Source organism: Cetorhinus maximus, chromosome 14 (genome assembly GCF_964194155.1).
Source record: "Cetorhinus maximus chromosome 14, sCetMax3.hap1.1, whole genome shotgun sequence".
In the NCBI taxonomy this organism is placed as follows: Eukaryota; Metazoa; Chordata; class Chondrichthyes; order Lamniformes; family Cetorhinidae; genus Cetorhinus; species Cetorhinus maximus.
The window spans coordinates 25,442,037-25,459,183 of record NC_135892.1 but is presented as its reverse complement, the minus strand read 5'-3'; the positions used below and the strand labels follow the sequence as shown (position 1 = coordinate 25,459,183).

The window sequence follows — 17,147 nt, the reverse complement described above, 5'->3', positions numbered from 1 at the left end:
CTGCCAGTGAGTATAGATCATTAATAAACGCATCAACACTTTCCCCTGGTCACTGGGCGCACTTTCATTACTTTGTCATATGCAGCGGTTTCCTCATTGATCCCATGTTTGACCAGGATATTGTCTGCATAACCACCCATTGTCTACAGAATTGTACTGACCAGCCCGATGTTTGGCTTTGTAGCGAGTCCCAATATGGCGCAGCACCTTGCAAATCTCCAGTGCCAGTTCAGCCACACTTCAGCTTGCTTTGGACTTGCAGCTTGCTCAGAGCAACCTGGTAATGGTAATGACTTCTGTGTTCCGTTCTTTTTTGTCCCTCCTGTTTAATCTGCTGCTGCTTCCCCATGTGCTTTTCGGTCGCTGGCTGTTCATTTTCCTGCTGTCTGTTTACCTGCTGCCGCCATCTAATGTTCTTGTGTTTGAGGCATTAATGACTATTGTTGGAGTCTTCTGAGGTAGGGTTTAACATCAACTTTATTCAGAAATAACCAAGGATAACTACATCTAGAATAAGACTTCATCCTCTCCACGAAGCTGCCAGAGAGAACCCGATCATGATAATCATGTGGCCAAGATGATGTGAACTGCTTCATTTACACAGTCACATTAACCTTTTACACGATGGAGTTGACATGAAATAAGGATTAGGAATATCTAACATTCCTTCCCTTCTATTGGAGGAAGAATATGGAAGTACACAAGAGGCATAAAGGAAATCCAAATTTTGTAGGCCTAGAACAGGTGGCACATTTCTAGGAGACGGAGTGGGGGCGGGGGCGGTGTGGTGCGGTTAAGGGAATCTCCTTCTGGCATTTTGTTCCTTTTCAACCACTATTAAAGCTCTGAATTGATAGATTTTTAATTTGGATTTTCAACAGATCAGCCTGGCCACCAATTTCCAATCCAGAATTCATTGTTGACGGGTTAAAAACAGTCGCAGATTTCATTTAACTGTGACATGGAAAACGGATTGAACAACATCTTGGGAATGTATTGAGATATTCCCAGTTTAATTTCTTCGATGAAGTTCCCTCACCTGAGCTGATTTACTTTGCTGAATTTTAATCTGTTCTCCAACATGTAATAAGAGTTGGGGGCAGAGCTCCCACCATCCATTCTGTGGGATGGACTGATTTTGTGTTTTAATTTGGTTTTGGCCTGGCTCCCTTGTACATAATGGTCAGTGTTATACCCTGCGCGTGTTGGCACATCAATAAAATTCACCGTCCGCCACAAGTTTTGATTCTTTCTGCTTCTGGTATGTGGCTCTCTTATGCTAATAAAGGAACTGGTTTATAAGGTAGAACATCTGGCTGACAGCTGTGTAGCACAGGGGTACCAAATAAACAAAACAGCTGCTTAATCAGGACAGGAAAGGCAGTGGAGATCTTCTGGGGATATAACAACCAAAAGAGATCCTAATTGTTCTGATCCTGTTTATACCAGTCAGATCAGAAGTGTGCAATCTGGGAACTCTGCTTATCATAGATGTTACAGCATGGAAAGAGACTATTTGACTCATTGTGCCTGTGCAGATTCTTTGGAAGTGCTATTCAATGAGTCCCAGAGCCCTGCTGTTTTTATTTACCTTTTCAAGTTTATATCTAATCCCCTTTGGAAAGTTAGCATTGATTTGAATCTGCTCTCACCACTCTTTAGGCAGTGGTATACCTACGTGATAGGGAATGATTAAAAAGAAAAAAGACCTCAGGACATCCCAGGACGCTTTATAGCCAACTAAGTATTTTTTGAAGTGTAATCACTTCTGATGGGAGAAATGTGGCAGCCCATTTGTGCACAGCAAGGTCCCACAAATGACCAGCTAACCTGTTACCAACTGAGCAGCACAGCAAACAAATGAAGTACATAAAATATCAAAGTTCCTGTGTGTTTTATATTGTAGGTACTTGGGTCTGGGACTGATACATAGCCTGTGTCAGAGCACTATAGTGCACTGTACGTTTGTATGTGAAAGAGTAGTGTTTGGCCTCAATGCCATCATGTGATTAATGTTTACCACATGTTGCTATGTATAAAAGCATGCCCCATGCTGTCAGTTAAACTCCTTAAAACCTACCTCTTTGCCTAAGCTTTTGGTCATCTGCCCTAATATCTGTCTTTTGGCTCAATGTCAAATTATTTTCTGATTATGATCCTGTGAAGCACCTTGGAATATTTTACTAGGTTAAAGGTGTGATATAAATGCATGTTGTTGTTGTTGTTGTTGTTGTACCTCTGGGTAATAAGGTTGTTTGCAGTGCCAATTCTTTTTTTAACCATTCACGTCCTGCCAAGGGTTTTGCCCTGGTTGCTTTGCCAAGTCTTGTATGTGGTGTGGTACAGGTTGAGCTACTGATTGTTGGTTGTTGCCCTAGATTTAGACCAGTTTGGCAAGGAAATGTTTCTAGTGCCCAGGTGAAATATAGGGCAGCATTTTTGTCCCAGGCCGGGAACCCAGAAATTCCAGTGATGACCCGCCCTCCCCGCCCCAAGGACAATTAACTCCGTCCAACTAAGGACGGCAGGCCCCAAGTCTGGATGGCCAATTGGAAGCCTTCCAGCACTGAAAGATTGTCAGCCCCATCACCTGAGGTGGGCTCTGCTGAAGAGTGCAGGGAGGCATGAAGGTGCCTTCATTTCCAGTTGCTGGACATATATGGATGATATAAGAAGGGCCAAAATGGTTAGGGGCCGTCAGGAGGGGAAAAGTACCCCTCACTAATGGGCAACTGCAGCAGTTCTGACCGTTTGTGTGCTTGGCACCTTCTCCATTTAATGGAACTTACGGTTCCTTATATCTACCTGGTTTGCTGCTGGGAGTCGGCCACTATATCACCGCTGATGTGACTGGCACGCCAGCTTGAAAATCCAGCTGGCATTGAGAGAGTGCCCTTAATGAAGCTCTCAAGGACCCTTAATTGGTTAGCCGCTGCTGCCAGTTGGCCAATCAGACCTGTTGTCACCCTGCCTCCTGCAGAATCCCGTGGAGGCGGCATCATGAGCCAGCCAGATGGATTTTTCTCCCGTTTCTGCTCCACCACCACCAAACTCAAGTTCCCATCATTCATGGCAGTGAGTGGCTATTTTCCAACGTAGTTGAATGATGCTGTCTTCAATGGATGCCCACGCAATGCTTGTCTCCAGAAGAGTCACTGAATCAGTGTTTCCTGATTCTACCCCACCTGATCCCAACTCTGATCAGCTCAGGACCTGGGACATCCTGGAACCTGTCTGTTTGATTTCTCAGTGTGAACTCACTGATCCTTCAGGGCCCCTATCACAAACTGACCAAGCTAACAGAGCAGCATATATTTTTGCTTTAGGTGCCTCTGATTGCATGCAGTTATAATGCCCAACATTTTGTAACTCACTTGCAAGTAAGAACTGTAGAACCTCCGTTGCTTAGAATGATGACGCTGAAATATGTAACGATTGGTAAGAAGTTGACTAACTGTCTCACTGCACTCAGTGCGCTAACAGTGGATTATTGTCCCACTTTCCCAGTAAATGTTCCTGCTGACTCCTTGGATGGCCCTCTCTACATTCCATACAAGACCCTGCTTTCCACAGTGGGCAGCATGGATTTCAGCGAGGGTGAGGCCCAGCGACTCATTGAGATCCTGATGGATAAGGCTGGCATCGTGCAGGACACCTGGCATACGGTAAGCTACCTGTTCAGTTAGCGCCAAGCATTGCATTGACTTGCTGATGTGGCTTCTTTCTCTTGTGTTGACAGAGACTCTGTAAAATAAAGTTGCCTTTCACAGCCTCAGGACGTCCCAAAGTGCTTTGCAGATCTTTTAAAGTTATTTAATTTTGAAGTATAAGCTACTCTCCTTAGCCAACTACTAGAAGTCGTGCGACAGTGACTTGGAGATGCCACCTCCAACTGCCCTTACAATAAGAAATGCCCACGCTTGGGGTGGGATTTTCCGCACCCACCCGCCTCCGCGATCTTCCAGTCCCGCTGCAAGTCAATGGACTTTTAGCCGGGGCGTCGCCTCGCCCGCAGCGGGTCCCACCAGCGACCAGGCCGGAAAATCCCAGCCCTGGTCTCTCTCTTTCTCTCTCTCTCCTCACTCCCCGCTCTCCCCCGCTCTCCCTCGCTCCCACTATTGCCAACCATCTCCTGGCAGGCCCTGAGGGAGATTAATGCTATGTTAAGGTAACAGTCTGGATCTGAGGGTGGTACTAAATTCCTTTGTTTAATTGACATGTATTTAACGGATTCAGGGCTGAGGAACTTGGATGGAATTTGCTACCAAGCCCATTCCTAAAATTGCACAGCGGGATTACGGCCCAACCTCACATCTCATTACTTATAGAGGGGTAATAGGTGACTCCTCTTGATCCTCAGTTTACTATCTGAGCGATGGGTTTGGAGGAAGGGGGAGTTTGCAGCAGCCAGTATTAATATCTTTCAATTCCTGTGGGTGAAAATTGTATTGTTTTGAGAATCGGTTGCCCTGGCAACATTGTATAAACACAGTTCCTCAAATTGCAATGTAGATCAAGCTGCGCCAACGCTCTGCTGACTGTATAACCCAGCACTGAGGAGGTTCCCTTGAGTTTTGCACCAATTTTTCCCAGTGACCTAAGTGTCAGACAGTGGAACTTCCATCCTGTTTGTTTTAGCTGATACTAATGGGAAATTGGCACTGTGAAAGACATCCCAGTGCCCGGAAGGAGACCTCATTAGATTTGATAGTCTGTACTAAGGGAGAGCTGCATTGTTGGAGGTGCTGTCTTTCGCACGAAACATTAAACCAGGGCCCCTTCTGACCTTTTGGGTAGATGTAAAAGATCTTGGGAAACTATTTCAACGAGCAGAGGCGTTCTCCCTGGTATCCTGGTCAATATTTATCCCTCAACCAACGTCACCAAACCGGATTATCTGGTTATTATTGCATTTCTGTTTGTGGGACCTTGCTGTGTGCAAATTGGCTGCTGCATGTCCGACATTAAAGCAGTCACTACTCTTCGAAATTAATTCATTCCAAAAAATTGTAAAGTGCTTTGGGAATGTCCCGGAGTTGTGAAAGACTCTATATAAATACAATTTTCTTTCTTTTTACTGTTGACTCTGATTTGTTTTATTTCTCCCTCTGGGTTTGGCCAGGATAAATAGGGCAAGATTGGAACATAGGAGCAGGAATAGGCCATTTGGCCCTTCAAGCCCGCTCCACCATTTAATTAGATCATGGCTGACCTGGTTGTGGTCTCAGCTCCACTTTCCTGTCTGCCGCCCCCCCCCATAACCCTTTGACTCTCTTGCCTAAGAGAAATCTGTCTAACTGTGCCTTGAATTAACTTAAAGACAGCCTGTTTCTGGGGAAGAGAATTCCACACACCAATAACCCTTTGGGAGAAAAAAATTCTCCTCATCTGCTTTAAAAGGGGATACCTCTTATTTTTAAACTATGTCCCCTAGTTTTAGTCTCCCCAACAAGAAGAAACATCCTCCTGATATCCACCCTATCAAGTGCCCTCAGGATCTTGTATGTTTCAATAAGATCACCTCTCATTCTTCTAATCTCCAATAGGATCAGGACTCCAGATGTGGTCTCACCAAGGCCCTTGCAGTAAAATTTCCCCACTTTTATATTCCATTCCCCTTGCAATAAATATCAACACGCCAGAGTTTAATGTACTATCTGTTTGTATTATTTATTTCACCACTTCATTTTGATTCTTTTTTTTGTGATTTATAGGCCACTCAGAAAGGAGACCCAGTAGCAGCCCTGAAACGCCAACTGGATGAGAAAGAGAAGCAGCTTGTGGCGGAACAAGAGGACTCCAGCGCAGCCAAAAGCAAACTTCGGGAAGTCAATAAGGTACAGTCTGTTGCATGGTGTGGATTCCTGAAGGATTTGTTAGAGATGCATTTAATCCATTCCTATATTTGGATAGTCAGACCAGTCCTCTCCTTAAATCTCTCAAAAGACTATTTACTTTTACATAGTACTGTTTATTCTAAATCAGTCAGACTGAGTGATTTTATTTTAAACTTTGTTTTTAATTTTAAACATTTTCCATCATAAAGGTATAAAGAAAACTATTTGCTGAGCTCAAGTAAACAAGCGTACTCTGAACCTCACACATCTATAACTTTTTTCCTTTCACATTTGTTTCTGCCCTGTTAATTCTGTCATTCTATTACCTTTCTATCTCATTCACTCTTTCGCTTTCGTTTCTTTCCCACTTTCACTTCCGTTTATCTTCCTTGCCTTTATAATTCTGTTCTTTTCCATTTCTTTGCCGCCTTGCTCCTTTCTTCGCGGCATTTTCTTGCCCCCAGCTTAACTCAGTTTTTCCTCCCACTCTCTCTCTGTCTGTCTCTCCCCCTCTCCCCACTCCCTCATCTTTTCCTCTTTCTCTCTCCCTACTTCTCTCTCTCTCACTTGCACTTTCATTTCTCTGTTAATTCCTCTCAGTTTCTCCTATCACTGCCTGAACCCTGACCCTATTCCGAGACAGATCAACAACAATTTCCTTAGAGGAGTGTTAGGCATTGTTCACCATTATATCATGATTGACTGTGTCCTTTCACTCGCACCATCAAGTTGGCATAAAATCATTCTTTTGGTCAGTGGTTGTTATATTCAACACAATGAAAGCTTTTAAACTTTACTTCAATCTCGGGCAGACAAGGGCTGAGGGTAGAAACTGTTTATTTTACTTAGCTTTAATACATATATTTTTAAATAGTTCTTGTATCTTTCAGGAACTTGTAGCTGAAAAAGCCAAAGCCTCTGCCAATGAAAATAAACTAAAGGAGCAGCTGACGATGCGGGAGGAGGAGCTAAACGCAATGCAGACCCGCATGCAGGCCAGTTACCAGGACCACATGGCTGAGACACAGCAGCTGCAGGCCAAGGTCACTAGTTCACTCTAAACCTCTACTACCCCCTAAACCAATTAATGCTGTAACATATCGCAGGTACCGCATCACCATCCTGTGTCAGTGTGCCCCAGGTTAAGGCAAGATTGGCCCCCATCTCCCACATATTCCATCACAATTTCTTGACTGAGAGTAGCCCCGAGTTTGAACGTTGTGCTGTTGGAGGAGCCATTCCAGGAGACCATTTTGCCGGATTTCTCTAGAGGAAGCAGTGCCAGCAAGGCAAAGAGCGCCAATGGGCACTGGCGCTGGCTGCCATTTTGTTTTCTCTTGTTGTTGGTTTGGCACTGGGGAAGACCCCCAGTGCTAGAGCTGAAAGTGACCAATGTCCTTTTCAAATGGCCGACATAAAATTCTCCTCGTATTGGCAGCCGATCCCTCAGAGCCATGGGTTTCCATTGGAATCACCATTGAGACTCCACTGTCAAGACTATGTGGGGGAAGGCATAGGAAATATGGAAGCATTTGTGAAATACAAAGAGGAACATTTAAATCCTGGAGATGGATTTAGTGCAGGCCCACACTGAACTGTCCGTCCTGCTGTGAGTGGGAACTTCTAGTTTAAATGTTCGTGCAAGGGTAAGTTGGACATGTATGGGAGGAGCTTCAATGCTTGAGCATATTATATGGTCTAATCTGTCAAAGTGAGGATGTTGAGGCCCCTTGGCAGATATCAGTGGGAGAATTGTTGGGCTGGGTTTACACTCCCCTGCCAGTGGGTTTGAAGGTGGGGCAGGCACGGTGGCCTTCCTGCTGCCTACCTGCATACCCCCGACCTGTCTGAAATTTTATGGGGAATGGCGGGGAGGCATCAGTTGACCTGCCAACCTTTGAGCCTATTAGAGGCCCTTGAAGGGCCTTATCCCAATCCCCACTGGTATTTTACTTGTGGTGGGGGGGCAGGCCCATGCCATGCAGGAGGCCTGGCAGACTTAGCTGAGTGGATTGGTATTGGACCTGGGGTTGGGGGGGATCCTCCTTTGCGAATCCCATTGGCCCACTGGAGGCACTGCACACCACCCCTTGCTGCCCCCCCTGCCAACCCTCCCCTCCCCTCCCGTGCCCACCAGCTTAGCCCTCCCTTAAACCCTTCCCTGATCTCCTGACTGCAGCCCCTCACCCTCCTTGCTGAGACCACCAACATCAGACTTACCCTTGGGCTCCTTGGCATAGTGGGGCTGGCACTGCTGAGACTACAGAGCTGACTGCCATCCGCTTGACCGGTAGCTCTCCAAGGCTGCACTTCCTCCTGAGAGGGTAAGTCTCACATTGAAGCTACTTCCAGGGATCATGAGTGGAAATGCCCCGCTTCCCCGCTTTTTATCCGGGCGGTGGTCAGTAGGGGAGCGGAGACCATAAAATCCAGCCTGATGTTGCTGTTTTTGTGCCTACCTCCAGGCACTGTAAAGATCTGGTAATTGTCTACCTGAGTCTCCCTCAGGACTGAGTGTGGTTCACAGTCCACAGACATACTGTCGCACTGTTACAGCTCAGCGATTGCCGTCACGCTCTTACATGTTCTCAGGATTTTGAAAGGGAGATACTGTATGTTTCAGTGTCTCTGTGTCGTTTCACTCTTGGCCGCAGAGTGTCATGACTTGCTGAAGGAATGTGAGGCATGTGGAGAGCAGGCTTGTTTTGGGACAGTGAGTGGGAACATAGGCTATTCTGCCCCTTCAGCATGTTCCTCCATTCAATTAGATTATGGATGATCTCTATCATTACTTCATTTACCTACTTGCCAAGGCTCCTTCAACAGCACCTTCCAAACTCTCTGCTTCTACCATCTAGAAAGACAAGGGTGGAAGATACATGGGAACCCCACCATCTGCAAGTTCCCCTCCAAGCCACACACCATCCTGACTTGGAATTATATCGCTGTTCCTTCATTGTTGCTGGGTCAAAATCCTGGAACTCCCTCCCTTAATAGCACTGTGAGTGTGCCTGCACCATATGAACTGCAGCAGTTCAAGAAAGTGGCACAACCACCACCTTCTCAAAGGCAGTGAGGAATTGGTGATAAATGCTGCCCTTGCCAGCGATGCTGACATCTCATATATAAAAAATAAAAAAGCCCCTTAATATTCTTGCCTAACAAGAATTTACCAATCTCAGTTTTGTAATGTTAATTGACCTAGTCTTAATAGCTTTTTGGGGAGAGAGTTCCAGATTTCTACTACCCATTGTGTGAAGAAGTGCTTCCTGACATCACCCCAAACGCCCTGGCTCCAACTTTAAAACCCTTTGCTCTGAACTCCACCACCAGAGGAATTAGTTTCTCTCTAGTCTATCAAATTCTTTAATCATTTTAAACATTTCAGTTAATTAACCCCTTAATCTTCTGTACTCAAGGAAACACAAAGCTAAATTGTGCAACCTGTCCTTTTAATTTAACCCTCTGATGGATCTGCGTTGCACACACCCCAAGACCCTCCTGAGGTGCAGTGTCAAAATTGGAATACCACGCTCCCAAATGGTGTATAACCAGAACTTGGTATAACTGTTACTGTAAAGGGAAGCTCTGGTCATGTTTCTGGAGGGCAGCAATAGAAGGGAATGGGCAGGGGATGTCTGTTCCATCTCTTGGTCTGGGGGTTGTGTGTGGCATAGGGAAACAAATAGAGGAGCTGGTGAGAAAATAATCGATGTCTTATTAAGCCCCACCCCTTCAAACTAATAGTCTCATTAATTTCTTCCCCTTTCTCCTTCCATTGTTGACCCTATTTGTTGATCCCTTTATTCTCCCACTTCTCTCCTCCCACACCATGGGTTTTTGCCTCCCTCACAATCCCTTTCAGCTGGGCCACAGGTAAAGCTACCACCTCCTCATTCGTGACTACCACTGGTACTCTGTGCTCAGTCGACCTTGAGGGACAACTCTTAGGAGGCGAGACAAACCTATGGCCGGGCTTTTTATTCCAAAGGGTAAGATGCGACCGCAAATCAGCCCGCTCAGCGAACTGGTCGGGAACGATAGCAATAAAGAGCAAAGGCACAGCTCGTACTTGTCCAGGTAACCAGTGGGGAATGTGAAGGCAACATCTTTAACAAGAATTTACATTTATATAGCGATCTCAATGTAATAAAACATCCCAAAGCATTTCAAGAGAGCATCATCCACAGGGATCAGTGCTGGGCCTCATCTATTTAAAATCTATATTGATGACTTGCATGAAGGGATCCAGTGTATTGTAGCCAACTTTGCCCAAGATACAAATATAGGTGGGAAAGCAAGTGAGATCGATGCAAGCAGTCTGCAAAGGGATATAGATAGGCTAAGCGAGTGGGTGAAAATTTTGCAGATGGAGTATACTGTGGGAAAATGTGAGTTGGCCCACTTTGGTAGCAAGAATAGAAAAGCAGAATATCATTTAAATGGTCGGAGACTATGTTGCACTATAGAAGAATCTGGGTGTCCTTGTACATGAATCACAACAATTTAGCATGCAGGTATAGCAAGTAATTAGGAAGGCAAATGGAATGTTAGCCTTTATTACAAGGGTATAAAGGTAAGGAAATCTTGCTATGCAGTTTTGTACTCCTTATGCAAGGAGGGATTCACTTGCGTTGGAGGCAGTTCAGGGAAGGTTCGCTAGGTTGATTCCTGTGATGAAAGGGTTGTCTTATGAGGAAAGGTTGAGCTGGTTGGGCCCATACCTACTGGGGTTTAGAAGAATGAAAGGTGATTTATTTGAAACATAAAATGCTGAGGCTTGACAAAGTAGATGCTGAGAGGATATTTCCCCACTGAATCTCAAAAGAAGGATCACGGTTTCAGAATAAGGGGTCTCCCATTTAAGACGGAGATGAGGAAGAACTTCTGTTCCCTCAGGGTGGTTAATCTTTGGAATTCTCTATCCAGAGAGCAGTGGAGGGTGGGCCATTGAATACCTTCAAGGCTGAGTAAGACAAATTTTTGATTTACAAGGAAGTCAAGGTAGCCTGGATGAGGAGTTCTTAGAATGCTTTCAAGACAGTTCCTTAGAGCAGCATGTTCTGGAACCAGCCAGAGAGCAGGTTATATTAGATTTGGTATTGTGTAACGTAACAGGATTAATTCGTGACCTCAGAGTAAACGCACCCCTAGGTAGCAGCAACCATAATATGATTGAATTTTACATCCAGTTTGAAAGGAAGAAGAATGGGTCTAAGACTTAAATAAGGGCAACTGTGTGGGGATGAAAGCTGAGCTAACTGAAGTGAACTGGGAAACTAAGCTAGAGGATAGATCAATAGAGAAGCAGTGGCAGATATTAAAGGGGATATTTCAGAGTATTCAGAATAAGTACATTCCTACTGTAAAGAAAAATTCTAAGGGGAGGACCCACCATCTGTGGTTAACAAGAGATGTTAAGGAAAGCATCAAACTTAAGGAAAAAGCATACAACCGCAAAGATGATGGCAGGACAGATAATTGGACAAAATATAGAGAATGGCAGAGAATGACTTAAAGGTTAATCAGGAGAAAGAAATTAGAGTATGAGAGAAAGCTAGCTAGAAATGTAAATGTTTCTACAGGTATTTAAAAAGGAAAAGAGCGAGTAAAGTGAGTGTTGGTCCTCCAGAGAGTGACAGTGGGGAGTTAATAGTGGATAATAAGGAAATGACGGAAGAAATGAACAAATATTTTGTTTCTGTGTTCACTATAGAGGATACAAAAACATTCCAGTAATAGCTGCAAATCAGGAGGTGAACGGGAGAAAGGAACTTGGTGAAATTGAAATCACTAGGGAAACGGTACTGAGCAAATTGATGGAGCAGCAGGCTGGCAAGTCTCTGGGTCCCGATGGGCTACATCCTAGGGTCTTAAAAGAGGTGGCTAATGAGGTAGTTGATGCACTGGTGTTAATTTTCCAAAATTCGTTAGATTCTGGAAAGGTTCCATCAGATTAGAAAGTAGCAAATATAACCCCTATATTCAAGAAGGGAGTGAGGCAGAAAACAGGAAACTATAGGCCAGTTAGCTTGACGTCTGTCGTAGGGAAGTTATTAGAATTGATCATTAAGGAAGTTATAGCTGGGCACTTAGAAGAGCTCAAGGCAATTGGGAAGAGTCAGCATGGTTTTGTGAAAGGAAAATCATGTTTAACCAATTTACTGAAGTTTTTTTGAAGGAGTAACGTGCGCAGTGGATAAAGGGGAGCCTGTAGATGTACTGTACTTGGATTTCTAGAAGGCGTTTGATAAGGAACCACATCAAAGATTATTATGGAAAATAAAAGGGCATGGTGTGGTGGGTAACATATTAGCTTGGATAGAAGATTGGCTGGCTGGCAGAAGAGTATGCATTTTTCTGATTGGCAGGATGTGGCGAGTCGCGTCCCACAGGGGTCTGTACTGGGGCCTGAACGTTTTATGATTTACATCAATGACTTAGATGAGGGGAGTGAAGACATTGGAGCTAAGTTTGCAGTTGACAGAAAGATAGGCAGGAAAGTATGTTGTGAAGAGGACATGAGGTTGCAGATGGATATAGATAGGTTGAATGAGTGGGCAAAGATCTGGCAAATGGAGTTTGGTGTGGGAAAATGTGAAGTTGTTCACTTTGGCAAGAAGAACAAAAAAGCAGAGTGTTACTTAAATGGAGAATGGCTGCATAATTCTGAGGTGCAGAGGGATCTAGATGTTCTAGTATATGAGTGACAAAAAGTTAGTATGCAGGTACAGCAAGTAATTAAGAAGGCTAATGGAATGCTATCCTTTATTACAAGAGGGATTGAACATAAAAGTAAGGATGTTATGCTTCAGTTATACAGGTCATTCGTGAGACTGCACCTCAAATACTGTGTACAGTTTTGATCTCCTTATTTAAGGAAGGATGTAAGTGCATTGGAGGTGGTTCAAAGGAGGTTTACTAGGTTGATGCCTGGAATGAGTGGGCTGTCTTATGAGGAAAGATTGGACAGACTGGGTTTGTTTCCACTGGAGTTTAGAAGAGTGAGGGGTGATTTGATTGAAGTATACAAGATCCTGAACGGCCTTGATAAGGTGGATGTTGAAAGGGTGTTCCCTCTTGTGGGAGAGTCCAGAACTAGGGGGCACTGTTTTACCCTTTTAGGACAGAGATGAGGAGAAGTTTTTTCTCTGAGGGTTGTGTGACTTTGGAATTCTCTGCCTCAGAAGGTGGTGGAGGCGGGTTCATTGAATATTTTTAAGACAGGTAGATAAGATTCTTGTTAGGTAAGGGAATCAAATGTTATCAAGGTTAGATGGGAATGTGGAAATCAAAACACAAGATGATCAGCCATGATCTTATTGAATAGCGGAGCAGGCTCGAGGGGCCGAATGGCCTACTCCTGTTCCTATTTCTTATGTTTTTATGTTTATAGGGGCAGGTGGGAAAATGGAGTTAAGACCACAATCAGATCAGCCATGATCTTATTGAATGACAGGGCAGCTTTGAAAGGACCGAATGCCTTACTCTTGCTTCTGTTTCTTATTTTCTTATTATCAAACAAAATTTGACACTGAGCCACATAACATGATATAAGTACAAGTGGCTAAATGCTTGATCAAGAAGGTGGGTTTTAAGAATCGTCATTCAGGAGGAGAGAGAGGGAGTAGAGAGGCAGAGAGGTTTATGGAGGAAATTCCAAAGCGTAGGCACAGGCAGCTGAAGGCATGGCCACCAATGGTAGAGTGATGAAAATCGGATGATGTGTAAGAGGCCACATTATAGGAGAGTAGAGATCTCAAAGAGTTGCAGTTATTGGAGGAGGGTACAGAGAGGAGAGGCCATTTGAAAAGAATAAGAATTTTAAATTTGAGACATTGCCAGTCCTGTTGCCAATGTAGGCCCTGCTCCATATGTCTGCAGCTAGGGCAGTGAGTCGTGTGTATCTATAGGTTTTTTACTTCTGCCTTTTCAGGAAGTAGAAACTGTTTCTAGATAGGTTTGCCACAAGGATGGTCTTTTTTCACATATTCAAAAGCTGAGCAAACACCTTTGGCAGTGTGCGTGTGTGTATATATAAAAAAAACCCCACTGATTTAAACCGTCCCTGGTGAGTGTTGGTATTGTTTTTGTAAAGCATTTTTCCAATATCAGATAAAATATTTCTATTCCAGATCCGAGGGCTCCAGGAGCAGCTGGAGAATGGACCCACTGCCCAGATAGCCCGTCTGCAACAGGAGAACTCCATTTTAAGGGATGCCCTCAACCAGGCCACAAGCCAGACTGAAAGCAAGTAAGAACATTTACAGTGTCAATAACAGCTCCAATGCTTTTGATACAAAGAAGATCCACAGTCACGGAGCTATCTATCTGCTGAACTCTCAGAAGGGTCGGGTACTGGTTACTTGATTGGATTGGATGAAGTTCAGATCCACAAATGCTGGGAAGTGAGAAGTTGGAAGTGGGATTTTTGCAGGGGCCAGAGCAGAGTGAATGATGCCGGTGTGAGGAATGATGGTGGAGGGGGTGGATCAGGGTGAATGATGCCGGTGTGAGGAATGATGGTGGAGGGGGTGGATCAGGGTGAATGATGCCAGTGTGAGGAATGATGGTGGAGGGGGTGGATCAGGGTGAATGATGCCAGTGTGAGGAATGATGGTGGAGGGGGTGGATCAGGGTGAATGATGGTGGAGGGGGTGGATCAGGGTGAATGATGCCAGTGTGAGGAATGATGGTGGAGGGGGTGGATCAGGGTGAATGATGCCAGTGTGAGGAATGATGGTGGAGGGGGTGGATCAGGGTGAATGATGGTGGAGGGGGTGGATCAGGGTGAATGATGGTGGAGGGGGTGGATCAGGGTGAATGATGGTGGAGGGGGTGGATCAGGGTGAATGATGGTGGAGGGGGTGGATCAGGGTGAATGATGCCAGTGTGAGGAATGATGGTGGAGGGGGCGGATCAGGGTGAATGATGCCAGTGTGAGGAATGATGGTGGAGGGGGTGGATCAGGGTGAATGATGCCAGTGTGAGGAATGATGGTGGAGGGGGTGGATCAGGGTGAATGATGGTGGAGGGGGCGGATCAGGGTGAATGATGGTGGAGGGGGTGTGTCAGGGTGAATGATGGTGGAGGGGGTGTGTCAGGGTGAATGATGCCGGTGTGAGGAATGATGGTGGAGGGGATGGATCAGGGTGAATGATGGTGGGGGGGGTGGGTTGGGGTGAATGATGGTGGAGGGGGTGGGTCAGGGTGAATGATGGTGGAAGGGGTGGGTCAGGGTGAATGATGGTGGAGGGGGTGTGTCAGGGTGAATGATGCCGGTGTGAGGAATGATGGTGGAGGGGATGGATCAGGGTGAATGATGGTGGGGGGGGTGGGTTGGGGTGAATGATGGTGGAGGGGGTGGGTCAGGGTGAATGATGGTGGAAGGGGTGGGTCAGGGTGAATGATGGTGGAGGGGGTGTGTCAGGGTGAATGATGCCAGTGTGAGGAATGATGGTGGAGGGGGTGGATCAGGGTGAATGATGCCAGTGGGAGGAATGATGGTGGAAGGGGTGGATCAGGGTGAATGATGGTGGAGGGGACGAATCAGGGTGAATGATGCCAGTGTGAGGAATGATGGTGGAGGGGGTGGATCAGGGTGAATGATGGTGGAGGGGGTGGATCAGGGTGAATGATGCCAGTGTGAGGAATGATGGTGGAGGGCGTGGATCAGGGTGAATGATGGTGGAGGGGGCGGATCAGGGTGAATGATGGTGGAGGGGGTGGATCAGGGTGAATGATGCCGGTGGGAGGAATGATGGTGGAGGGGGTGGATCAGGGTGAATGATGCCAGTGTGAGGAATGATGGTGGAGGGGGTGGATCAGGGTGAATGATGCCAGTGTGAGGAATGATGGTGGAGGGGGTGGATCAGGGTGAATGATGCCAGTGTGAGGAATGATGGTGGAGGGGGTGGATCAGGGTGAATGATGCCAGTGGGAGGAATGGTGGTGGAAGGGGGTGGATCAGGGTGAATGATGGTGGAGGGGGTGGATCAGGGTGAATGATGCCAGTGTGAGGAATGATGGTGGAGGGGGTGGATCAGGGTGAATGATGCCAGTGTGAGGATTGATGGTGGAGGGGGTGGATCAGGGTGAATGATGGTGGAGGGGGTGTGTCAGGGTGAATGATGGTGGAGGGGGTGTGTCAGGGTGAATGATGCCGGTGTGAGGAATGATGGTGGAGGGGATGGATCAGGGTGAATGATGGTGGGGGGGGTGGGTTGGGGTGAATGATGGTGGAGGGGGTGGGTCAGGGTGAATGATGGTGGAGGGGTGGGTCAGGGTGAATGATGGTGGAGGGGGTGTGTCAGGGTGAATGATGCCAGTGTGAGGAATGATGGTGGAGGGGGTGGATCAGGGTGAATGATGCCAGTGGGAGGAATGATGGTGGAAGGGGGTGGATCAGGGTGAATGATGGTGGAGGGGACGAATCAGGGTGAATGATGCCAGTGTGAGGAATGATGGTGGAGGGGGTGGATCAGGGTGAATGATGGTGGAGGGGGTGGATCAGGGTGAATGATGCCAGTGTGAGGAATGATGGTGGAGGGCGTGGATCAGGGTGAATGATGGTGGAGGGGGCGGATCAGGGTGAATGATGGTGGAGGGGGTGTGTCAGGGTGAATGATGGTGGAGGGGGTGGATCAGGGTGAATGATGCTGGTGGGAGGAATGATGGTGGAGGGGGTGGATCAGGGTGAATGATGCCAGTGTGAGGAATGATGGTGGAGGGGGTGTGTCAGGGTGAATGATGCCAGTGTGAGGAATGATGGTGGAGGGGGTGGATCAGGGTGAATGATGCCAGTGGGAGGAATGATGGTGGAAGGGGGTGGATCAGGGTGAATGATGGTGGTTCACATGCACACACAGGCATGCCCATGCACACACCAGTACAGATGCTGCTAAGAGCCCTGGTTGTACCCAAAGATTTGAAGCCAACAGAGAGTAAAGTGAGGCAGCATTTAAATTGGGATGTTGGAGCCAAGCCGGGCCCTTTCTTAGGACTTTGCACCTGTGCTTATACACTCAAAAAATATCAAAATATCTCATAGTTAAGACTGAAAGCTGGGGGAGATTTGTCATTTTTCCAATGTTATCATCCACATTACTGTCAAGCTATTTTTTAAAATGTATTCAGTCTCAGGACATGGCACCAGTTGCCCTGAGAAATGGTTGGTATGATTCAGCACCTTGCCGGGCCACTTCAAGGCAGTTAAGAACCAACCAGGTTGGCATCAGATTGAAGTCATGGGTAAGAAGGGCAGATTTTCTTTCCTAAAAGACATGAGTGAACCAGTTGGATTTTACAACA

General features: G+C 46.2%; 1 protein-coding gene across 1 annotated transcript in view; it reads left to right on the top strand.

The window, feature by feature from the left end:
* The window catches only part of LOC144689538 (ribosome-binding protein 1-like), a 150,665-nt gene that overhangs the window by 55,453 nt on the left and 78,065 nt on the right, over positions 1 to 17,147 (top strand). Inside the window, exons 3-6 of the mRNA XM_078556703.1 lie at positions 3,508 to 3,665; positions 5,715 to 5,837; positions 6,728 to 6,880; positions 13,973 to 14,091. Of these exons, the coding sequence (XP_078412829.1) occupies positions 3,508 to 3,665; positions 5,715 to 5,837; positions 6,728 to 6,880; positions 13,973 to 14,091 (553 nt within the window). The remainder of the gene's footprint in view (positions 1 to 3,507; positions 3,666 to 5,714; positions 5,838 to 6,727; positions 6,881 to 13,972; positions 14,092 to 17,147) is intronic.